Source organism: Delphinus delphis, chromosome 6, assembly GCF_949987515.2.
Source record: "Delphinus delphis chromosome 6, mDelDel1.2, whole genome shotgun sequence".
NCBI lineage: Eukaryota > Metazoa > Chordata > Mammalia > Artiodactyla > Delphinidae > Delphinus > Delphinus delphis.
Genome location: NC_082688.1, coordinates 82,974,384 through 83,000,470, shown reverse-complemented (window position 1 = coordinate 83,000,470; position 26,087 = coordinate 82,974,384). Strand labels below are relative to the sequence as shown.

The following is a 26,087-nucleotide window of genomic DNA, read 5'->3' as shown; positions in this document are numbered from 1 at the left end:
CTTGGGAAGAACCCAATGCACAGATCTTATGGGGGAAGGAGGCAGAGGATTCTGCTCTAGACCACCCCAGCCAGAGAGGGACAGTGGTTTGGAGAAAAGAAGAGGAAAGAATGTCCCCAAAGGTGATGGTCAGATACTTCCCAAAGAAAGAGAATAAGAAGAGGGTGAAGCATAGAGATAGAAAAATACATTTAAGGAGATCTGGAGAACTGGCCATAGAATAATTACACTGTACCAAGCCCACCTCCCTTGGTGAATCAAGAAAGAAGACATCGACACCACAAGATGGCAAAGTGTTATCAGTAACTTGCTGGGAGGATAAGAAGCAGGAAAATCAAGTGCTTCCTCCTCTCTGGAAATGCACAGCTTCAAAAAATGCAGCCCGACCTTAAGTTCTAGCCCTGGGTTTCAAGCCAAAAATAAGAAACACCATGCAGAGAACATGGGTTCTACTTAACGTTTAATCATCATGATAAGAAAAAACAGAAGAATCTCCACAATGTCTTTGCTCACTGTGAAAATGCATCATTTGAGTTTTCGAACAGTTGGTGCTTTTCTCCCAATGGCAACTGAGATCTCAAAAAGAGAGAATTTACTCAAATTATATCAGCCATGAAATTAACTACAGTATAATGACCCAGCCCTTGGAGTGAACTGGGCTGCATAAAAGGAATCAGAGTGAAGATAAGAAAAATTATAAGATAACTCAAAGCCTGGGTCCTACCCCTTTCTGCTCTCAAGTGGCCACGGTCTTGTGAAAACTAACAATCACAGTACCCTATGCGTATATAATGCTGGGTAATGCTGATGACAAAAAACTCTACAAACCATCATTTCAGAGTGTGTTGAATGTGTGTATGTGTGGGTATATGTGTATGAATGTTGGGGATTGGGAACAGGTGGGAATCATGGTCGTGATCTTGAGCCTGACAAGGAATTTTCTCCACACCCTTGTATCATGAACTTCTCACTCCTACCTCCAAGAAATACCCTTTCCCCCAGTCATCTTGTTATTAGACTCTAACTCAGTACATTAATACCTCAGTGTCATCCACGTTTAAATTCTTCACAAACACTTTCACAACTTAGGCCTCATCCAAGTACCTTCTGTACATTAGCTCTCACTCAGGGAAAAGCCTTCTTGAAGGCCTGCAAGTCCCTGTGCATTTCCGTCTCCTCTCTGGTCCCAATTACTGCTCCCCCCACCCCAACCCCACTCTGCTCCAGCCACGCTGGGCTGTGCAGTTCTTTCAACACACAGAGCTCCCGCCAGCCTCCACCCCTTGCTTGTGCTGTTTCCTCTGCCTAGAATGCTGTTCCCTCAGGTATCAGCGTGCTCACTCCCTCGCTGCCTTGGACTCTTGGCTCAAATGTCATCTGATCAGACAGGTCTTTTTTTTTTTTTAACATGTTTATTGGAGTATAATTGCTTTATAAAGGTGTGTTAGTTTCTGCTGTATAACAAAGTGAATCAGCTATACGTATACATATATCCCCATATCTCCTCCCTCTTGCGTCTCCCTCCACCCTCCCTATTCCACCCCTCTAGGTGGTCACAAAGCACCGAGCTGATCTCCCTGTGCTATGCAGCTGCTTCCCACTAGCTATCTATTTTATACAGCCAACATTATTCTCAAGGGTGAAAAACTGAAACCATTTCCACTAAGATCAGGAACAAGACAAGGCTGCCCACTCTCACCACTATTATTCAATATAGTTTTGGAAGTTTTAGCCACAGCAATCAGAGAAGAAAAAGAAATAAAAGGAATCCAAATCGGAAAAGAAGAAGTAAAACTGTCACTGTTTGCAGATGACATGATACTATACACAGAGGATCCTAAAGATGCTACCAGAAAACTACTAGAGCTAATCAATGAATGTGGTAAAGTAGCAGGATACAAAATTAATGCACAGAAATCTCTGGCATTCCTATACACTAATGATGAAAAATCTGAAAGAGAAATTAAGGAAACACTCCCATTTACCATTGCAACAAAAAGAATAAAATACCGAGGAATAAACCTACCTAAGGAAACAAAAGACCTGTATGCAGAAAACTATAAGACACTGATGAAAGAAATTAAAGATGATACAAACAGATGGAGAGATATACCATGTTCTTGGATTGGAAGAATGAACATTGTGGAAATGACTCTACTACCCAAAGCAATCTACAGATTCAATGCAATCCCTATCAAACTACCAAAGGCCATTTTTAACTATTTACAAATAACAAAACTCTCACTATCCTCCTCTTACCTTGTTTCACTTTATTCATAGCATTTGAGATTACCTATAGATTACATCTAGATATATTTCTCCGTTTTTCTGTCTCTCCCCTCAACTAGAGTTTAAGCTCCATGAGGCAGAAACTTTGTTCTGTTCAGTATTAAATTTCCAGTGCCTTAGAACAGTCCTACTCAAATAATCATTTTAAAATTGAAATCAGAATTATTTATTTAATATTTTTCTTTATTTCATATTTTTTAAGCTTAAGCTTTATCCTAAACAATAATATCGTGAAACCAAGGGTATGATGTGCCAGGTATATTTTTTCTAATAAATACTAAATATAGAACTATCAATATTAAAGGTGTTAGCCCCAAATATCCTTTCAAATCATCTTGCTACCACTAAGGATATACATCCCCAGCTTTGAGAAATACAGATTCATCCAACAGCAACACATACCAGTGGCAACACATACTAGTGACATCCAATGGCAGTACATAAAAAGCAGTGAATTTGACATGGAAATAAAATTTGTTTATTCTTATAATGTTTCTTAGTCTCACAGCATAAAACAGTAAAACTGGAGTCATGAGGCCTGGCTCCCAGCCCTATATCTGCCACAAACCAGCTGTGTAACCTTAGGCAAGACACTTAAGCTCTCTGGGCTCCAATGTCCTCATCTCTGTAATAAGGACTTGGGATGATTCCTAAACTCACTGGCAGCTCTCACTGTCTTTGACTCTACCAACAACCACAAAGTTGCAGGAAAGAATCCTAAAGCAATTAGGTTTATTATACCTACTTAATGTTTAATCATCATGAAAAGGAAAAATAGAAGAATTTCCACAAAGCTCGATGACTTTGAGAAGCACAAAGTAAATATTTTATAAAATAAAATAATATTTTGGATACAGTAATACTGTGGCCATAAATCTTTTCTGTAACCCCATGACCCTCCTAGTGTAGGCAGCTGGATACCAAACCTCCATGGCCTCAAGAAAGGGTTATCCAGGATCCAGGCAGAACTAAAATTAAGAAGTGGAAATTCTTGGTCAAGACCAGGATGCTCTTTTTTTGTTTTTTCCTTTTTTCTTAAGCAGAAGCTAATATGTAGAAGGAATGATTGAATTAGAAAAACAACCCTCTGCAATCCTCCGAAATAAAATAATTTTTTCAGGAAAGGATCAGAACTGGGTACTAAGCCCATTATGTTCAAGTTTTGGGGAACGAAGATATCTGCTAGATGTCAAATTATCATTCTACAAATTACCTACCAACTGCAAAGGGAAACTTGTATTTTCAAAGAAAGGTCACTATTGACATTTTTGGTGGCCACCATTTTTTAAAAGTGGTCAAACTTACAGTAACAGTGTATCAAGGTGACATGTGTTTCTAACTGTGGTACACTGTGAAGCGCTCAGCACCTCTGCTATAGTCTTCTTCCCAAAAACATTTCACTGGCATCTAATCAAGCCTTTAGAAGTAAGTTCCAGTTCACAGGAAATATGGGAATAAATGACAAGTTCAAGAATCCCACAAGGAAACTATCGAACACCACCAGAATGAAGGACATTCTACAGAACAACTGACGGGTCTCTTCAAAAAGTCAATGTCCAGAGGGGGAGAAAATGGAGGTAGAAATCCAGACTGAAAAAGGCCAAGGAAAGACAATGAGCAAATACAGTGTGGTGAACTTTGAGTAGATCTCGGTTTGAAATATAAATAGCTATTAAAGGCAAGTTGAACAACTGGGGAAATTTGAAGCTGGACTAAGTATTATCTGCTATTACAGAGTTGTTTTAACTTTCTCGAGTACAGTGATAATGGTGTTGGCGTTGTGCTTTTAGGAGAAACGGGCCAGAGAGTTTAGGAGTGAAGTGACATGATATGGGCAACTCATAATCAGACAGCAAAATGTTAATCAGAGGTTGAATGCAGGTATTGAGTATACAGATGGAATAGTCTTTCAATTTTCCTCCATGTTGAAAATCTCGTAATAAAAAGTTGGACAAAAAACACAAGATTCACATGTATGAAAAAATTATTTGGAAGAAGAAATCAAGAAAAACTGCTTGTCATATTCCTCTGTCCCCATGGGAAGCAGCAAGAGGCAGAGGGGAGATAAATAAGTTAGAGACAGGAAGGAGGAAGTGTGTAACCTGCCCCCTAGTGAAATATGGGGGCTGGGGAACCGGAGAACCTCTAGTCAAGTTTGGAGATTCAAGGAAAGAGGAACCCCTTTTGGTGGGGGTGGACCTGAAAAGGCGGCCAAGAAGACAATCTCAAGCCTATAATGGAAGAAATGAGAGACCATTTCTGGTCTCTCTATCCAGAGAGAGCTCGGGCCAGTATTCCAGCATTTCCAGTGTCCCCAAAGCTTCATTGACACCCTTACAGAGAGGTGTGTGAAAGTGGCGGACCCTGGCTAGGAGCACAGGATGTACAGCTGAGAACTACTCCAACTGATAGCCGAGGACAAGTGGGACAACACAGCAGCTACCAACATGGAGAAATGACCACCAGTGGCCACAGAATGTCCCCTTCCGTGCAGTGGCACTTCAGCATCCCTAAGCCCACACTCCACCTGAGGAAATGAAGATGAGAGTGAGAGAACCGGACCTGATGGGACAAACATGAAACGTTCTGTGATTGCCCACAATTTTTAAGATTACACAGAATGGTAGGAGGTTAGATTTCCACTACATAGTGCAAAAAGGGCAAAAAATAGACATTTAATTCATATATAGAAAAATACAGTCACATATCTTACAGTCTGTGTCTGAGATAAGTGCCTGCCCCATTCTCCATCCTATCCTAGACATTTTAATATTCCTTCACCCACTGCCATAGCATCACAGGAGAACCAAGATATAGGGTGAGGGATACATTATGCATATAAATATACATCTGAAATGACCTTGCAGTTGTCCACACTCAGAGCTACATGGAATGTAACACAGAAATTATTTACAGCCTATGGAATGTGTGTGGCTTTTAAATATGAATAAATAAAAATTTATTCAAATAAAATTAAAAAGCCATGCTGTGAAGTCTGACTCAAAAGAGTTGGGAAGCAGATCAGCTGTTGATCTGCTTCTCGAAAAACCCACACCATTCCAGGAAAAGAGAGCTAGGCAGGGCTGCCTCTCTTTTCTGGAGCTGGGATGTCAAAGGTACCCCTGCCAGGGCATATGCTACATGCAAATTAATAGTAAACAGAATTATTGGGAATGTAACTAAATAAGAAATATCTTCTGTTTATAACTGAGAGGCAATATTTTCTTAAGATGACCATAAATTTGAAAACATATTCAGGATTATTTAGCATTGACCATATAGACACAATATTTCATATGTTAATAACAGATTGTGGTTTCACAGTGAAGAAAAAAAAGACTATCATTACACGCCATAATAATAAAGGACATCATCAGAAATGCATGGCAGACTCTTTTAGTGAGTGTGTCATTGTTTTGAAAAATGGCTATGTTACAGGATGGTAGATATTAAAGCTCGAGGAGACCCTCAGATGTCTTTTGGTCCCATACTGCTAATTCTGGTCTTTACACAATTTTCTTTTACAGATGATCCAGCAAGTAAGTGCGGGAAAATCACGGCTTACTCTACTCAAGTCTTGCCGGAACTACTAAAGATGACAACCATGATTGTAAGTAGGAATACCACCTCATTCCCAACATTCTCCCCTCCCACTCCACTCCCGCCCTGAACTTGAGTCCCCTTCCTTCCTTCCACTGATACAGTTAGGGCTGAGATGACATCTCTGCCTTCAACTCAGGATATTAATCTCTCTCATTCTCTCTCTCTCTCTCTCATTCTGTCTGTCCTCAGACCACTAAAGCTCCTAGGTGATCACAGAACAAGCCAATGTAATTCTATTTGTGTTGATGTCTTGATAAAAACAAAGATCTTCCACCACCACTTGCCTGCCAAAAGCCTTGGCTTCTCTGGAAATGCAGCATCTTGGTCTGTGATTATAATAACACAAGTGACAATCAATTGCATAAGGAAGAATTTATTTTCTCCAGAATGCTCTTTTCATCTTTTTCTTTTGGAAGTTTTTAACTTTTTATTTTATATACAAAGAGCTAACATTGTTTCTGTGTAAGGTGGATGTCCTGGATGACCCATTCAAGGAAGCTGTAAATACAATAAGTCCCCTACACACAAACCTTCAAGTTGCAAACTCTCAAAGATGCAAACGTGCATTCCATCAATGTCAGGCGTGAGTGAAACTGCAGCTTGCCCTCTGTCTCTTATTGCTGACGATCCTTCAGCTCTACCATCTCCCACCTCCTCTCCCTCCTCCAATCAGTAACCCTTCTTGCCTGTTCACTCGATTCCAGTCCCTGTATGCCAGCTGTTGTACTGTACTTTTCAGTTACTGTACGATTAAAAATGTTTTCTTTATTTTTTGTTTGTTTGTTTTGTATGTATTATTTGTGTGAAAAGTATTATAAACCTATTACAGTACAGTACTATATAGCTGATTGTGTTTGTTGGGTACCTAGGTTAACTTTGTTGGACTTACGAACAAAATGGACTTACGAACGTGCTCTTGGAAAGGAACTCATTCGTATGCAGGGGACTTACTGTATATCAAAAATTAAAGCCTATTTTTGTTAAATTATTTTAGCATTTGCAATCCCCCCTTGAAAAAAGGAAGCACATCAGAACAGAAGGCTCCATGAGCTCATATTTCTAGACTTAAGCTGATGTTATTGAGGGAAGAGGGAGGGGCTCTCTTCCCCATCCCACCCCTGCCTGCTCTTTCTGCCCCTTCCCTACAAAAGTCTACACACCAAATCAATCAACAGATAAAACAGAGTCTTCATAAACCCCAAAACAATTCAAACAGGTGAATTGTTCAAAGGACAGTAAAGTTAAGAATTTGCAATTATTCGCAAATAGTATCTTTAAGGACTCAAAGGCTTAAAATAAGCATATGATTCAGCAACTTTATATTCATAATACATACCCATAAAATATAACACATTAAAATTACAATTTTTTTCTATAAATTCAACTAATAAACCTTAAATATACACTGTATGCATTTGGGACATTTTTCTGCAATTCTGAATCAGTATAAATTCAGACAGGACTCTCCCCATACTCTTTTCCTTAGTGATATATTACTAAAACATAAATCTGAACAATAACTGCCTCAGAGAATTAGTTCAACGAGCCAGGCATGAAACTAAGCACTGATTTAATTCTTATAATCACTTAAGAGATGGGTATTATTGCATCTACCAGAGAGGAACCTACGGTTTACAGAGTTTAAAATTTTGCCTAAAATTATAGTTAGCAGGTGGGAGACATGAGATTTGAACCCAAACTTGTCTGATTCATAAGTCTCCAATATTACATTTCTATACACTCGTAGGTTTGAAGACTTAAGAGTTAACAACTTACAAACATGAAGGATGTGCAGTGTTCAAACAGGCTGTCTTCTGAATTACCACGTGACAGTTCCACTGATTTAGAGCTAAATTTATTCCCCGAGTCATTCAGTATTCTTGCTCAAAATAAAGTAGGATAAAGTCAGAGCATATGTTACAATTTAGGCCAAGTTATTATCTGTCGTCTTCACAAATTCTGAAAAGCTGGTCCACCAAAATCAGATGCTAGGAATGAGGAGGAAGAAAACCAAAATAGGGAGGGAAGAATGTAAAATTAGGATGCACAGAGATGCGGAAAGACAAAATGGCAGGGAAAAAAGTGAAAGGTAAAAAAAGAGAAATGAAGGGTGAAAAGAAGAAGAAAAGTAGCAGACTTTACAGCTTGGGAAGTCTTTTTTAAAGTGCGTGATGATCTGTGTAAGGAGGTCAAAGTGAGTTCACCACAGGATTTATGGAGGACCAAAGAGAGGGTAGCAAGTTCTGACTTTTAAATACAAAATCTAATTTCTTAAGGGACCCTTTACCTTTTTGTGAAACTAGTAGCGTGGGAAGTCCCTAAACAATACAGCTGCACTTTCTACATTACAGGCAAACCTGGGTTCTCCCATGAATCACACTGGGCTTATGGGATACCCACGTAAGAGAGGGAATTTTAAAAGTTCAAGGTCAGTGTACTCCGAAAGCTAATGGGAAAAACGCTGCTACTTCTGCTTCCTGTTTTGCCTGATCGAGCCAGTTCCTGAAAGTTCTGGGCCCATTTTCAATATGCTGCAAAGAATATGCACGTTCTGCCCTCACAGAGGCATAACCCAAATGGTGACCCTACAAGAAGAGACTTCAGAAAGTAGATCTTCACCTCACGAATATAAGGGTAAAGGTTTATATAACATCTCCAAAGGACAAGAAAAGCACACTTGGGTTAACTCTTCTTTTGATTAATTTCCACTTTGTCAAATTACTCAATAACTCTTTCAACTGAATGTCTTTTATGAAATTTCCAAGGACTTGATTGTTATTGACAAATTTTGTTCTCTATTAAGAGAATGCTAAAATATACTGAAGCCGGGGAGGGCAGTTAAAAAAACAAAACAAAAACCCTATATTCTCTGATACTCTTTTGTAAGAATAAAATAAGAGAACAAAAAAGCCTATTACTTACTTTTAAAAAAAGTTAATCACTAAACTCTTCAAAATTTCTTTTTATTAATCACTTTCTGATTCCAGAAAGTTAAAATAGTACTGTTGGTCTCTCTGAAAATGTCACGCAAATATCTTTATTACATATATATCTGAAAGAGAGAGTATTTCACATCAAGTTAAAAATAAAAAAGAATTTCAAAGAGATTGAAGAGCATGTAAAAAAAAACACAAACAAAGTAAAACTAGTGAAAAAAATATTAAAATGTATGTTTACAACCTCAGGGATGGAAAGACTTCCTCAGCAAAATGCAAAACTTAGAAAAGATGGACAGGTTTCCTTCTATAAAAAAAGTAAATCTTCCTGTTTGCCGAAAGACACTATTTTAAAAAGTCAAAAGATTAGAAGAAAATATGAGCAATGTATATAACCAATAAAAGATTAGTACATATAATTTATAAGGTAAGTCAACAAATAAAAATAAACATTTCTTTCTATTCTTCACATGACAAAAATGCTTAACCTTATTAGTAATCAGAATAACACTGTAAGTGAATTGGCAAAACTAAAAAAGTTTGATAATATCTGATATGGGTGAAAGCATAAAACGATGCCCTCATCTACTGTTGGTGGGAGTGTAAATTGATAAAGCATTCCTGCAAGGTAATCTACCAACATTTAAAATCAACATTTAAAATATACAAACCTTTTCTCTCAGCAATTCGTTTCCAAATGTCTGTCTTTATAAGTAAGGTATTATTTTTATTTACTAAATGCCAGTAACTTTCCAAAGTGCTTCACATACATGAACTCTGTTTATCTTATAACAAGCTTCTGAGGTGGGTACAGTTACTGCCCCATTACAGATGGAAATACTGGGGCAAGAGAGGATGAGAAATTTGCTCAAAGTCACATACTTGTAATGGGCGGAGCCAGGATTCAGACCGAGGTAGCCTGACACCAGAGTACTCAGAAATACTATGGAATAGAATTCAGAAAAGAATTGATTCAGAAAGATTTACAAGGCAAACAGTTACCTTTAAAAAGATGCAGAACAAGATTGGTATTATAATGTCTTTATGCAAACAAAAATGAATATATTTGATTATCTACATAATGAATGGAGCTATATATCTTATTATTGACATAATATATGCACTGGGGATGGTTAAAGAAGGTTACCCCTAGGAGTGGAAATGGTAGTGGGAAAGGAAGATGAAGGGGAACTTTCCCTTTTAGCTCTATGTATTTCTAAAGTGCTTGAAATTTTGAAAAATGAGAACGCATTCATGTGTTACTGTTATAATACTTAAATGTTATTTGTCTTTTTAAAAAAATGGTTGGGGGGGAAGGATCATACGGAAAACAGTCTGTCCTTACAGAAGTTTCTATAACTGTGTTTCTGGCTTTCAGTCACATTTTTCCCTCTTTTAAAAGTTGATCCAAATATCTGCTAAAGTCAACCTCCTAAATTTTCCAGAATTATTTTCAGCTCACATAAAAGGCTTTAACCTTCAACCTCTTTAGCTTTGGTCCCACTATGTTTATGACTATTTTTAAAGAACCAAATTTTTGGTTGCTGTTGAAAGACATTTAGAAGATCATTTATATAAGAGGAGAAACTTAAACTGGGGACATTGAATCTGGAGTTAAAACCTGGCTCTGTGTTCTCAGGCAGTGTAGTTTTTTGGTCAATTATGAGTTGGAGATGCCTACTGCTCAATTAGCAGGAATGAAGACACATGAGCGGGTTATGTCAAGGACAGGAGGCTGCAGAGGAAATCTGCAGGCCATCAAACCTGAATAAGGGAAAAGGTTTCCTATTCCAGTTCCTCCTGCGGGACCTCTTCAGGTCACTTTTATATTTACTCCAGAAGGACAAAGGATGCATCGGTACTTAGAGAATAAATATCGTATGTGGACTTCCATCAGGAAACGCAAGTAACAGAAAGCTGATGGTCACAGCTATTCTTCACCAGTGTGATGACTGCCAATCCCCCTCCGCCCTTTTGATTCCCTTATTTTTTTTTCCAACCCTGTTCATTATCAATGCCATCAGGCGGGGCTCCCAATGTGGATCACTTTCAGAAGACTTGGCAGCCCCTGTGCCCCTAGATGCTTCCATTTCCTCTTTATGTGCACTTCTACATTTTCAACGAAGAAAGGGAGCCAGGAAGCAATGTGAGAACTAAACATAAGACTTGGTTACAACAAAAATGAGAGCATTCAAAGGCTTGATTGCCTGTTCCTTTGGCAATAGAGCTGCTCTGGAAAGGTCCTTGAGCCCTACTTCAGTGAAAATTAAAATAAATCACAGGCATTCTTCAAAGAAAAGGGATAAAATTATACATTTACCTACAGGGTATCGATACAGGCATAGATTTAGATAGATGTGCTATACAGTTCATGCACCCATACTAAACACGCATATGAATAATCCCTATACAGATGGCCAAACGCTAACAGAGGAGCTTTATTCAGGACTCTGCAATTATGATAACTAGATATTCAACCAAAAGCCAAAAGGATGGTGTTAAGGCACAGAAATGAGCATGGAGAAATGGAATAGGATAAATTCTACCTCTTGACATCTTTATTGAAACAGGGCTGGTAGTCTATTGGACACTCGCAACAAGAGGCTTAAAACATATCAAATGATAATGAAACATAATTTCTAGGTTAACACCAAGATGAGAGCCACCATCTGGCACTTCTGCCAGCCTCAAAGCTGGACAAAGACACATATTACGAGGCCACACATTTGGAGGGAGAGGCAGAAATTGAAGAGGCTCACGTGCAAAATGGAAAGTCAAAATGAATCCTCCAAACTTCAACAACAATAACAGTTTAAAACAGTGTGTGAAAACCCACACATCCTAAGACAAAACCTGGACAAAATGACCTCCTGTCTATGACCATTACTTATCTGGAATAATTTCTTTTAAGTTTAGAAGCTTAGAAAAGCTCCAATATCTCTCTTTAACCATTCATATACAAGCTGCCCTCCAAACATTAACTGTTTTCCAATTAACAACCTAAAGTGGATGGAGTTGAAAACTCTCTGTGATCATTCATTCCATCAATTAATATTTATCAACTGCCAACTTTGGCCTTGGCACTGGGTTAGTAATGATGAACAAGACCAATATGAACTCTGGAGTTCACAGTCTGGCCTCTATGTTCTAGATTGCACCATCAGGATTTGGTTATAGTGAACTGACAGAACAGATGAAAAAAAATCCTATGAAGCTTACAGTCACATAGACCCATCTCCAAAGAACACAGCACAGCTCACTGCTGTATTCTAAGATCTAGGTTTAACTCCCTGATTTGGAATTTAGGGATCACCTTCCCATGGAAAGCAACGCCACCAATGATGTTTGGATTCTAGGGTTGATCCATAAATCTTGAGTTGCCCTGCATGCAGCTGCAGTGTGATTTTAAGAGATTTCTGGTTTGTGTTACCCTGGGAATCAGTTGAATCAATAGTATTAAACCGTAATCTATAATCCCAACGCTGCTACCATGGATTGAAACAGTGGAGGCTGAAGTGCGCAATGCTGGGGATGCAAAAAGCTGGAAACACCTATGAGTGGGCTGGCTGCCGTCCTTCAGTCTCAATCTGTCCCCAGGACAAGGGAATACGCATGGCGGTAGAATCTCCCCAAAGGTGCTTAGGAGGGCAAGAATTACATTTGGAATAGCTCATTTGCACGTCAGCCATTGGCCTCTTACACAGAACCAAGGCACTGGTTCTGGCCAAGGATATGCACATTTCATACCGCTGTTACTCAGAAATCACAAGTGACATGTTTTATGGTTATTTCAGGAAGTATAATAGTGTTTTTACACATTCTCCCCTTTTAAAAATGTATGTTTTTTCAACAGCTCTAATAGCATTTAAAGTACATTAAGTTACATTAATTTGCTGATTGAAGTATAGTTGATTGAAGAATAGTTGATGTTTCAAGTGTACAGCAAAGTGATTCAGTTTTACATCTATATATGTATATATGTGTGTGATATATATATATATATATATCTTTTTCAGATTCTTTTCCATTATAGGTTATTACAGGATACTGAATATAGTCCCCTATGCTATACAAGAGGTCCTTTTAACTTACATTAATTGTTAAACACCACTTTTTAGGTAGTTTCATTACATGAGCCTCGTCTTCTCTTCTAGGTCCCCTAAATTACAGCTCAGCATTTGACCAATAAAACAAGAACCTCAACTCAGGCCCATTTTGTCCAAACCATGGCACAGTTAGACGTGTAGCTAAAAATAGAGAAAAAAGCTATTCTAAACAAGAACCTGAGTCTCTGAGACAAAATTTTAAAAATAATTTTATTTATGTCTAAAAATAAGGGAGTAAAACATATGCTCTAGTAGTTTCTGCCTGAAGAAAGTCATTTACTGGATCTGTGACAAGGTTAAGTAAAATCTTTCTTACCAATCATTAATGATACCCTTAGGTTATACCCGGAAAATGTAGGTGCTTCAGCAGTGGTCACCCCAAATTATCTAAATAAAAGACTTTGTCAGCCTTAGTGACAGAGTCACTATATGAAATACAATCTTCTCTGAAACAAAACGTCTGCCTTTTATTCTCCTCCAGCACTGCACTACAGAGAGTGAGTTCACATTTACAGATCATTCTTCTGTTGTTTTCTTAACACAAAGTGGGGGTGGGGAGTGACTCCCAAATATTGCTCCTAGGGTTCCCAAAGCCTTTCTGAGCTCCCAGTAGGACCTGAACATACCCTTTCTCTGAAGAGCCCACAAGATGAAAGTTTCCAAGTCAACCCTCAAGACAGGAAAGTGACAGAGCTAGAATCTGGCTCTGTCCAGTAAACACTCTGCTCGGGGACATCCACCCCAAGTGCCTCTAAGGAAAGAAAGCATCTGATCAGGATGAAGAGAACAAAATCCCATGGGAGGCGGCTAACATATAGAGAGGAGAAGCCTAGGCCAGACCTGGGCGCCAGCCGAACATGGGGACCCAGAAAGGTCTTTGAAGCCATGGGTGGGTTTGGTTTGAAATGCCTCTCCCACATCTTGTCATGCTTGGAAAGAGACCTGGGAATCCATGTTTATCCCACAGAAAGGTGATTCTCTGAGAATGCTTGGGAAAAAGCAGCATCCCTTGGAAACCATCAGAAATGCCCATTTCCAGGCCCACCGCAGACCTATTAAATCAGAAACTCTCAGGGTAGCCCAGAAATCTGTGTTTTCACAAGCTCTCCATGAGTTTCTGAGGCAAAGTCAAGTTTGCAAACCACCACCATAGGATTAATTAAAATCACTGCAGTACAGTCCCTCTCCCAAGCCTTATTCATAATTGGAGAATGAGAGGTCTTCCCTCCTTCAAAAGAAATGTCAAGGATCAACAGGCCAAACAGGGAGTCAGGAGAAGGTTTAGGTATTTTTTTAAGGCTTAATTTACCACGGCTCCTCCTCATTCATTTCAGGTTTGGGAATCTTGGTCATGGGCACCAACAAAGGCAGAGGAAAAAGCATCAGAAATGGATCTGATTCACCCCAGAGCCCAGTGTACATTGGACAATTTACTGCTACTTAAAGATCACTTTCAAGTAAGCAAGTGACATTAATGGTAATTGTAATGAACCGTACAGATCAAGAAAGCCCACCTGACTGTCTCCCCAACACAATTAAGAAAGACACCACTAAACCTTCCTCACAGATTTCCCAAGTGAGTGGCTATTCATAAGAGACCACGCAGAATTTAACGATAACATATGAGTCAATACATACGCTTAAATTTCAGAGCAAATGCTTTTTAATCACTGAAACTCTTGGCTACTTATATCACAAGAACATTTAAATACGTTTCCCCTGTCCCCCAAAATGAATTTTCAATCCTCTAAAAGAGACCAATGTTCTACTGAGAGGCAACAGAGACCCTAATTTTTAATTGAGCACTAGGAACTTTTCCACTAAAATAAAAAGCCACTCATTCACAAAGCATCAATGTACCTCCAAAGGCTGCTATTTTGCTTCCCAACACTTTAAATTTCAAAATGAGACTCTGAAAAAGCAGCAGCAACACAAAAAGCACACCATGGAAATTCTAGAAGTCAAATGTACAACAGAAAGGACCTTTCTACACAAAATACATGTGTCCATAACTAGCCTACTGCCACTCAGCCTGGCCTGCCTTTCTGAAACAAAAGTAAAACTCGGGTACTATTTTTTTATATCATTATTAGGCACTTGAAACTCAAGAAACCAGTTCTGTGTCTTCTGGGATAACTGTCCTCATTGGAAAATGAGTAGTGCTGAATAATCAACATGATTTTGCCCTGTCTTGATTTGTAGTATCATAGCCTTGTTCCTATTTTTTCAGCCTTCACCCCTAGTCATTGTAAATCTAGCTGCTTCCTTCTTTAGTGGTAATTAGCATTAGTCACAAGCCAAAAATGATTCCACATAAGAAGTAAAATAAACACAACCCTTCTTACCTTTCATGCCAAACTTGGAGTGTCTTGCCAACTTCAGCAGAAACAGCATTACCAGCAGACAAAATCCTACTACAGATGCAATTACCACCACAGCATAGACCTAGAGAAAGGAAGGGAGGGCAGTTATGGTCTTGATAATTAGTTTCTTAAATCCAGGTGATGCTGATTTTGATGGAGATGGTTAATATTTATTGAATACTTACTACCTGCTTTTCTAAGAGCTTTATGGATATCAATTAATCTTTAACAACCCTAGGAAGATTTATGCAGGTCCTATTATTATCCCTATCTCTACAAATGAGAAAAGATAAGTTAAAGCTTATAAAAATGGGGACCCAATTGATATTATACAGATTAACATATACTAATACATCCTATATTATTATATAATGTATAGATAATAGATATTTTATCTCTCCCCATCCATCTATCTACCTATGTACCTACCTACCTACCTATCTGGAGAGAGAAGTGAGAGAGAGAGTATATAAAACATGAATGACAAAATACTAATAATTTTTGAAGCTGCTGAAAGATATAATGGGGTTCATTCATGATTTTCTCTACCACTGTACATGTTTGAAAACTGTCCATGATAAATTTTTTTTTTTTAAGTTGACTACTGTTGCTCTTAGAAGTCAGGGTGCCCTAGAGCAGTGAGTAGGTCTGCAAGGGAGCAGGAAGGCACTTGTGGGTGAGCACAGCCTGTGAAAGCTCATGAGGCTGTAGACTTATGACATGTGAACTTTTCTGTATGTATGAGAAAGATCAATACAAAGTTGTTTTTTTAACTTAAAGGTGTAGCTGCAAGTTGTGAATCATACAAGGAGAGAGAGTAGATGTAGATCTTTGTGAATCCTGTCACAGCCCCAAGCTGGGGATCACAGGGCACAAGTGCATAATGCTAAGTACACACTAACAATTTAGAAACAAAGATCGACACAGGACTATGCATCATCTTCCATTTTGGCTGTTTACCCCAAAGTCCTGCTTCCAAAATAAATTTGTTTCTATAAACCAGGAGTTGGCAAACTTTTCCTGTAAAGGGTCATATATTAAGTATTTTAGGCTCTGGGGACCTACAGTCTGTGTTGCAACTAGACAACTCCCCTGCTGTAGTGTGAAAACAGCCACAGACAATATGCAAACAAATGGGCATGTCTGTGTTCCAATAAAACTTTATTTACCACAACAGATGGACAGCTGGATTTGGATATAGTTTGCCTAAACTGTCCTAGATGTCCATACTGACTTAAATGTCTAAGTTTCATTTAATCCACATAACAGTCCATATGACATATTATTATTGTCCCCATCTGTGGTAATCATTAGTGCTGTTTCCCAAACATTTCTGTTTTCCCCTGTGTTTCCCTTTGTAGGATTCACTTCCTGGCTTCCTTGTGGTGAGATGGGTTCAGGTGACTAGTTCTGGCCAATGAGTTGAGACTTGTATCACTGCCAGGAGGAGGATTTCACTGCTTACCGCAAGATCTTAGACTAAAGCAGTGGTTCTCAACCGAGGATAATGTTGCACCCAGGGGACATTTGGCAATTTGGAGTTGTCACAACTGGGAGAAAGGTGCTACTAGCATCTAGTGGGTCAAGGCCAGGGATGCTGCTAAAGATCCTGCAGTGCCCAGGAGAGCCCCGCACAAAAAAAATTATTCATCAATAATAGCAGCGTTAACAGTGCAAGGGTAGTGCTCTCTTTCTCTGTGCCATAATAAATGCTAACTTTTCAAAAGGCGGCTGCCTTGTCAGCCTCATCTTGGAATGAGGATGATGCTGATAGAGCTCCCAGCCAATACGTGTAATGAAGCAATAAATAAACGTTCGTTGTTTTAAGCCACTGACATTTGAGGGGTTTTGTTACTGCAGCATAGCTTATCCTGACTGATATACTCAGCCCACAGTGAGAGGCAGTGTCAAGTGGAGATTAAGAATATGGATTGTTCCTGAGTTTGAAATTTAGATTTACCACTTACTAACTACATGGTTTCCAAATTACTTAACCTCTCAGCATCTCATAAACCTCATGTATAAAATAGAAAATATAATAACACTACCTTGCAGGTTGTTATAAATCCTCAATTAGTCAATGCAGATAATGGGCTTGACATAGTGCTTACTATAATAAGTAATTAATTATGTTGGCTATGATGATGATGATAAAACTGAGATTTATAAAATAAATAAATAAATAAGCAGCCCAAGATCATACCTCTCAAACTTGGGATTGGAATCAAAGTCTGTTCAAGTATAAAACCTGTGATTTATGTGTGATTTACCCACTACATTGCCTCTCCAAAGCATGTGGCTGAGAGCAAAGGCAGGATAATAAAAACATATGGCTAATCCCTCCACAGCACCTTCAGATGGGGTCAGATGGGGACAGCATTAAATAAGCTACGAAGCACAGAAAAGAGCACATGCCAAACAGTTGGCTAGGATGGAGCAAAGGTGTAATCATTCTCTCCTCTGGTGCTTCAGCTGTGAGTGGCTGTCCCACAGAACGCTTCTGCAGATGTCTGAGTACAAACTTAACTCTGTCTCTGTGGCCTATATATAAATAGAGTGGTAGTGATTCCTAAAAGGCTAGTTATAAATCAACTTGTTCTAACCAAGATCATTTCCCTCAAACTTACCTAATGATTTCGGATGTTTCTTTCTCAATCTTTAGTTCTAACTAACATTTGCAAGGGAAAGAGATCATAATATTTTAGCTATAAGTTTCTCTACCCTATTATTAAATTCCAAAATTCTACAGATGAAAGAAGAATTCATTAATAAATGAGTTCAAACACTATTTTATAGATAAGGAACCTGGGACAGAGAGACATTTGGAGGACTTGCCCTGAGTCCCAGGATCACTCTGCAGAACCACAGTCTTACCCACTTTGGAAAGTACTCAACTGGCATTCAAGAGACCTATGTCCTAATGAACCCAGGATACCTTGCCTTTACCAGCTGTGAGACCTCACAGGTGCTTCACTTCTCCCAGCCTCTGTTTCCTCACTTGTACGTGGGGATAGTAATACCTGCCCTGCATGATCTACTTCATTAAAGAATATGTAAGTCATCTTAGAAAATGGAAAGGTGTTCTTCTCCAGAAAAGCAGCTGATGATCTGCTAACAAATATTTAAACCTATTGAAGCAGTTCTAAATGTAAAGAATCCTTTAATAAACAAAAACTCCTGTGACAATGAGAAGAATCGTTTCCTCAAAAACAAGTTATTTGATAAATACAGAATTTCATGTACTCTGTGCATGTGTGCTGGGGTGGGGGTGGTCTTCACATGGGAGAAAAGCAGGAGTGAGTTTGTTTGTTTGTTTGTTTGGTTGGTTAGTTGGTTTTTATCTGAGGCTACCTCTCAGCACAGAACAAAGAGCTGCTCTCCTCTGAAAATCCAGCAGGGTTCATGAGGAGCATCTGCTAGACCAGAAAGGTGAATGCTTAAGGCTGTCTTGCAAATGCTCTGAAAACACCTTTGAATTTTGTATCAGCTCCCTGACTCTGAAACTCTTTTTCTAATCTAATGATCTTTCCTGTGATCAGGGACTGTTATGTATCAAATATTTGATCCACACATAATTTAAAAGTTTTCTTTAAATTCTACAAGACATTGCCTTGTGTCTCTCATGCAGATTTCTAAGAGCCACAGGTGAAGTCGAAACATACAGACTTTCAATGAAGATTATTTTCACTCATCTTGCCTTCCAATGACACTACTATAGATAGTTCAAACATCAAGATATGCCAATTGGGGGCTTAAATTTATCATTTGGGTTCAAAAGAGAAAACTGAAGTTGGTATATAATTTTTAGTAATTGGAACACATACACATCTGTGGGCTTAACACATGTTCCTTGGATTCCTTACATATGCAAACAACGTTCTCAAACCAAGAAACATTAAGTGGTTTGGTATGAGAGTAAAAACTGAAATAAATGCGTAAGGCAGGAATTAGAAAACATTCTTCAGTTGATTTAACACAACAGTTTTCCTTGTTATTTCAATGCAATGCATATAGTCACCTGTGGAAATGTGTGTGTGGTGTGTGTCTCCAAATACTGGATGTGCATATTTTGAGTTGCAGTTAAGTTGTATCTATTTATGAGCCTCCTGGTCCCACTGCATGGCCCTGTTTTAAATATCCATCACATCTCTTTATCATTGCACCAGACACCTAAATCATCATCACCCCACTTCTAATCCCTCTCTTCTGCAACCCATTCTATAGTGTTCATCATTAGTCTAATCACCTCCTAGGTGCCAGGCACTATTCTAAGGACTAGGGATACAGCCATGAAAAACACTGAGTTGCCTATACTAAGAATCTTACTAAAGAATCAGGGAAGGGAAAAAGATATTGAACATGTAAACAAATAATCAAGGTAATTACACACAATAATAACTGCTCAGAAGAAAATGAAACAGGGTAATGGCTGCTGCTGGTCACTCTAGCTAAAGCTATGTGATGACTATTAGGAAGTGCATACCTTCTAGAGGGAACGGCAAATGTGAAGGCTGTGAGACAAGAGTAAGCCTGGAACATGCAAGAGAGTATTTTAAAAAGATAGTTGGTAAACAGTGAAGAGAGTATGGAGATGAAGTCAGAGAGACAGACAAGGTCAAGATATGTAGGGTCCTGTTAACCACCGTGAGGAGTTGGTTTCTGTAACAAAAGTTTTATTACAATGCATTGGGAAGACTCTGAGAATGATAATAAAAGAGTGATCACTCAAGGGAGAAGGCTCAAGGGTGGTGTAAGAAGATCCTAAACTCATCTCCTACCATGGACACAGCAAATCTTTCAACTAAATATGAAATAATTCCCTCAGAAAGGGACCTGAAAACTAGATGAACAAAGCCTCCACTTGTGCCATCACAAGTATAAAATGGGGGAATGGGGAGTAAAAAAGATAAAGCTTTGGAATGTGTTCAAATTTAAGTTGCTACCAACTTAAAATAGGCTACTACTTATATAGGATGTTATATGTGAACCTCATAGTAACCACAAGGGAAAAACTTATAGTAAATCCAGGAAAAAAATGATAAGGGAATCTACACATAACACTAAAGAAAACCACCAAAACACAAGGTAAGAGAGAAAGAGAATAAGAAAAGAACAGAAAGGAACTACAAAGACAGCCATAAAACAACTACCAAAATGACAGCAATACATACTGGTCAATAATTACTTTAAATGTAAAAGGACTAAATTCACCAATTAAAAGAGCAACTGAACAGATAAAAAAGCATGGTCTATCTATATGTTGCCTCTAAGATACTCACTTCAGAAGAAAGAATACACAAAGACTGAAAATGAAGAGACTGAAAAAGATATTCCAGGCAAATGGAAAAAAAAGAAAGCTGGAATAACAGACAAAACAAACACAGTAATAAAAGACAAAGGGCATTACATAATGATAAAGGGGTCAATCCAGCAAGAAGATACAACATTTACAAATGTATATGCACCCAACACAGGAGCACCAAGATACATAGAGCAAATATTAATGTACTTAAAGGGAGAAATTGAGAGTAATGCAATAATAGTAGGGGACTTTAACACCCCACTTACACCAATGGATAGATTATCCAAACAGAAAATTAATAAGGAAACATCAGACTTTGACACATACCAGATGACCTTACTGGACATACAAAGAACATTCCACCCAAAAGCAGTAGATATACATTCTTCTCAAGTGCACATGGAAGATTCTCCAAGATAGATCACATGTTAGGTCACTAAACAAGTCTTAATAAATACAAGAGGATTAAAATCATATCAAGCATCTTCTCCACTGACAATTGTATGAAACTGGAAATCAATCACAAGAAAAAAATGGGAAAAACGTGAAGATTAAGCAACATGCTACTAAACAACCAATGGGTCTTTGAAGAAATAAAAGGAGAAATTAAAAAAAAATACATAGCAACGAATAAAAACAGAAATACAACATACCAAAATCTTTGGAATGCAGCAAAAGTGGTTACAAGAGGGAAGTTCATAGCAATACAGGCCAACTTCAAGACACTAGAAAAATCCCAAATAAGCAGTCTAACTTTACACCTAAAGGAACTAGAAAAAGAATAACAAATGAAGCCCATTATTAGTACAAGGAAGGAAATAATAAAAATTAGAGCAGAAATAAATAAAGACTGAAAAGTAGAAAAGATCAATAAAACTAAGAACTGGTTCTTTAAAAAAATAAACAAAATCAATAGAACTTTAGCTAGACTAATAAAAAGGAGAGAGGACTCATATATAAAATCAGAAATGAAAGAGGAGAAATAACAATGACACCATAGAAAAACAAAGGATCATAAGAGATTATCATAAACAATTATTTGCCAAAAAATTGGACAACCTAGAACAAATGGATAAACTCCTAGAAACACAATTTTCCAAGAATGAATTATGAAGAAAAAGAAAATCTGAATAGACAAATTACTAGTAAGGGAATTGAAACAGCAATCAAAATTCTCTCAACAAACAAAAGCCCAGGACAAAAGGGCTTCAATGGCAAATTCTACAAAACATTCCAAGAATATTTAAGACCTATCCTTCTCAAATTCTTCCAGAAAATTGAAGAGGAAGGAAGCCTTCCAAACACATTCTACAAAGCTAGCATTTTCCTGATACCAAAACCAGACAAGGACACCACAAAAAAAGAGAGAATTACCGGCCAATATTCCTGATGAACACAGATGCAAAAATCCTCAACGAATATTAGCAAAACATATCCAATAATGCATTAAAAGGATCATACACCACAATGAAATATAATTTATTCCAGGGATTCAAGGATGGTTCAATATCTGCAAATCAATCAATGTGATACAGAACATTAACAAAATGAAGGGTAAACAATCACATGATCATCTCAATAAATGAAGAAAAAAGCACCTGACAAAATTCAACATCCACTTATGATAACAACTCAACAAAGTGGGTACAGAGGGAACATACTTCAACATAATAAAGGCCATATATGACAAACCCACAGCTAACATCATACTCAGTAGTGAAAAGCAGAAAGCTTTTCATCTAAGATCAGGATCAAGACAAGGATGCCCACTCTTGCCACTTTCATTCAACACAGGGTTGGAAGTCCTAGTCATAGAAATTAGGCAAGAAAAAGAAATACAAGGCATCCAAATCAGAAACGAGGAAGTAAAAACTGTCATGATTTTCAGATGACATGATAAAATGTATGGCATTTCTATACACTAATAATGATCTATCAGAAAGAGAAATTAAGAAAATAATCCCATTTACAATTGCACCAAAAGAATAAAATAACTAGGAATAAATTTAACCAAAAGTGAAAGACCAACACACGGAAAACTATAAGACCCTGACGAAAGAAATTGAAAAAGACACAAATAAGTGGAAAGATATTCCATATTCAAGAACTGGAAGAATTAATATTGTAAAATGTCCATAGTACCCAAAGTAACCTACAGATTCAGTGTAATCCCTATCAAAATTCCAATGGCATATCTCATAGACCTAGGACAAATAATCCTAAAATTTGAATAGTACCACTAAAGAACCCGAATAGCCAAAACTATCATGAGAAAGAAGAACAAAGCTGGAGGTATCTCACTCCCTGATTTCAAACTGTACTACAAAACTATAGTAATCAAAACAATATAGTACTGGCACAAAAACAGACACACAGATCAAGAGAACAGCAGTGAGAACCCAGAAATAAACCCATACGTATATGGACAATTAATTTACAACAAAGGAGCAAAGAACATACAATGGAAAAAGGATAGTCTCTTCAATAAATGGTGCAGGGAAAACTGGACAGCCACAAGCAAAAGAATGAAACTAGACCACTATCTCATGCCACACACAAAAATTAACTCAAAATGGATTAAAGATTTGAATGTAAGACCTGAAACCATAAAATTCTTACAGGAAAACATAGGCAGTAACCTCACTGACATTAGTTTTAATGTTTTTGTGGATCTGAATCCAAAGGCAAGGGAAACAAAAGCAAAAATAAACAAATGGTACTACATCAAACTAAAAAGCTCTGCACAGTGAAGGAAACCATTATCAAAATAAAAATTCAACCTCCTGAGTGGAAGAAGATATTTGCAAGTCACATATCTGATAAGGGGTTAAGATCCAAAATATATAAAGAACTCATACAACTCAACAACAGAAAAACAAACAACCAATTTGTTTGTAAAAATGTACAGGAGATCTGAATAGACATTTTTCCAAAGACATACAGATGGCCAATAAGCACATGAAAAGATGTTCAACATCACTAATTATTAGGGAAATGCAAATCAGAACTGCAGTGAGATATCACCTCACACCTGTTTGTATGGCTATTATTGAAAAGCAAGAAATAACAAATGTTGTCAAGGATGCTGAGAAAAGGGAATCCTCATACACTGTTGGTGCGGCTGTAAATTAGTGCAGTCACTATGTAAAACAGTATGGAGATTCCTGAAAAACTTCAAAATAGAACTACCACATGACCCAGCTATTCCACTTCTGGCTATTTATACAAGAACACGAAAACACTAATTCAAAAGGATATATGCACCTGTATGTTCAATGCAGCACTATTTACAATAGCCAAGATGTGGTAACAACCTAAGTGTTCATCAATAGACAAATGGATAAAGAAGATGTGGTATATATACACAGTGGAATATTACTCAGCCATTAAAAGCAATGAAATCCTGCCATTTGTGACAACATGGATGGACCTTAAAGGTATTATGTTAACTGAAATAAGTCATACAGAGAAAGACAAATACCATATGATTTCACTCATTTGTAGAATCAAAAAAAAAAAAAAAAAAACAAGCAAACAAAGAAAACAAAATAGAAACAGACTCATAGATACAGAGATCAGATTAGTGGTTACCAGAAAGGAAGGGAGCTGGGGGTGGGCAAAATGGGTAAATGAGGTCAACTGTATGGAGACGGATACCAACTAGACTTCTGGGGCTGATCACTTTTTAGTGTATTCAGATGTTGGATCACAAGGTAGTACAGATGAAACTTATAAAATAAAAAACTTATTTAAAAAAGTCACTCAGGCTGCTATATGGAGAATGGCCAGAAGATCACAAGGTGGGAGGGGGGACAGGGTAGGAGGCTGTGGCAGTCATCCAGGAACAAGCAATTGTGGCAAACTTTCTCGGCAAAGGGCCAGATGATAAATATTTCCAGCACTGCAGGCCATACAGACTTTGCTGCAACTACTCCACATGCCCCTGTAGCGCAAAAGTAGCCACAGATGATATGTAAATAGGCATGACTGTGTTCCAATAAAACTTTATTTATGGACACTGACATGTGAATTTCATAAAATTTTCATTTGTCACAAAATGTCACGCTTCTTTTGATTTTTTTTCAAACCACTTAAAAATGTAAAAACTATTCTTAGCCTGTAGACTGCCCCCAAACAGGCATAAGCCAGACTTGGCCCGAGGGCCATAGTTTGCCAGCCCCTGGGTTAGCCTGTGGCTGAGGCTGGGGAGGTGGGGAGATATGGATGGGTTGGTGGTTTACAAGGAGGCAGAACTCACAGGATGTTAGACTGGGCGCACAAGACAGGGAGGAAAAGAAAAGAATGGAGGAATCTGCTGGGTTTTGACCTGAGCAGCTGACAGACCAGCCCTGCCACACAGTCCTAGGGAGATGCAGCCCTGCTGCTCACTCACGCTCCCTTCAATGCTCCTCCCTGCGCCATAAAGCTAACTACCTGGCACTGTGGTTCAAGACCTCATGGCCCTGCCTCGGACCACCCTCCCTCATATGCCTTACCTTCCAAGCAAGAATGCTTCCAGACTGCAGGCTCAGGCTCACACACCCAAAACGCCCTGCCCTTCGTTTCCGCTATGTCCAAATCCCAGGCATTCCGCACAGGCCATGGAAAAGGCCACCTGTCCCGCAAAGACTCCTCTGGCTCTCCCAGCAGGAAGGAACAGGGCGCCTGCCCCTCTCCTTCGCTCTCTCGCATTGCGTTGCTCAGCCTCTGTTTGTAATTTAGGTGCTAATATTCACGTCTCAGGTCTCTGACTTAATTTAAGTGTAAGCTCCAAAGGGACAGATACGTGTTTCATTCGTATGTTTATATCCCCCCACGGCCTGTCCCTTCCAGAACCTACTGGATTCCTTACATTTGGTGGGCACTGAAATTTTTATTAAAATATTTAAGGAGACAGGTGTGGAGACAGAAAGAACTCTACATGTCCCTGAATGAGAAAGCTGGTTTCTTGCTCTTCTAGCAATAATCTTTTAAAGGACAGATATTTAAAACAGGAATCACCAGCAGTAGGTCACAGGCTATATGGTACCTTTATCACTCTCTTAAACCCTTCCATTAGTTTCTCCACACTTCAACACTCTATTTATAGCTGCACAATAAAAATGTTTTGTTGAAAGACTCGCACTGAAGCAGCTCCATTCCTTCAACATTCAAGCATCCAAAATGCTCAGAACCATTCCACGAAACACTTAAGTATCCCACTCACCGAGAGATGTTCCCGACCGGTTTTGTCAGCAACATCTGTGGAAGGGATTTCATTACTTCTGTTCGTGGTGTCCCCAATGTCATTTGCCGCAGTCCCATAATCTTAAATTGGAGAAAGGGGAAAAAGAAGGAAGTATGAAGTTGTCATTAGGCTGCCAACAAACATGAGGCCACAGTACAACCCAGAATGAAGCAAGACAAATTACAAGATTCCAAACCACTGACAGCGTGGCTGGGGAGAAGCGTGACCCGCCGTTGGGTTAAATCCATTGCAGCGTTAGGA

At 38.4% G+C, this 26,087-nt stretch overlaps 1 protein-coding gene across 6 annotated transcripts in view; it reads right to left on the bottom strand.

Annotated features, from left to right (window-relative positions):
* NTRK2 (neurotrophic receptor tyrosine kinase 2) overlaps positions 1 to 26,087 on the bottom strand; it is a 378,936-nt gene that overhangs the window by 265,272 nt on the left and 87,577 nt on the right. For all 6 annotated transcript variants that reach the window (XM_060014974.1, XM_060014975.1, XM_060014973.1 and 3 more), the window contains 2 exons: positions 25,806 to 25,906; positions 15,280 to 15,379 (listed from right to left, as the gene is read on the bottom strand). In XM_060014974.1, the coding sequence (XP_059870957.1) occupies positions 15,280 to 15,379; positions 25,806 to 25,906 (201 nt within the window). The remainder of the gene's footprint in view (positions 1 to 15,279; positions 15,380 to 25,805; positions 25,907 to 26,087) is intronic.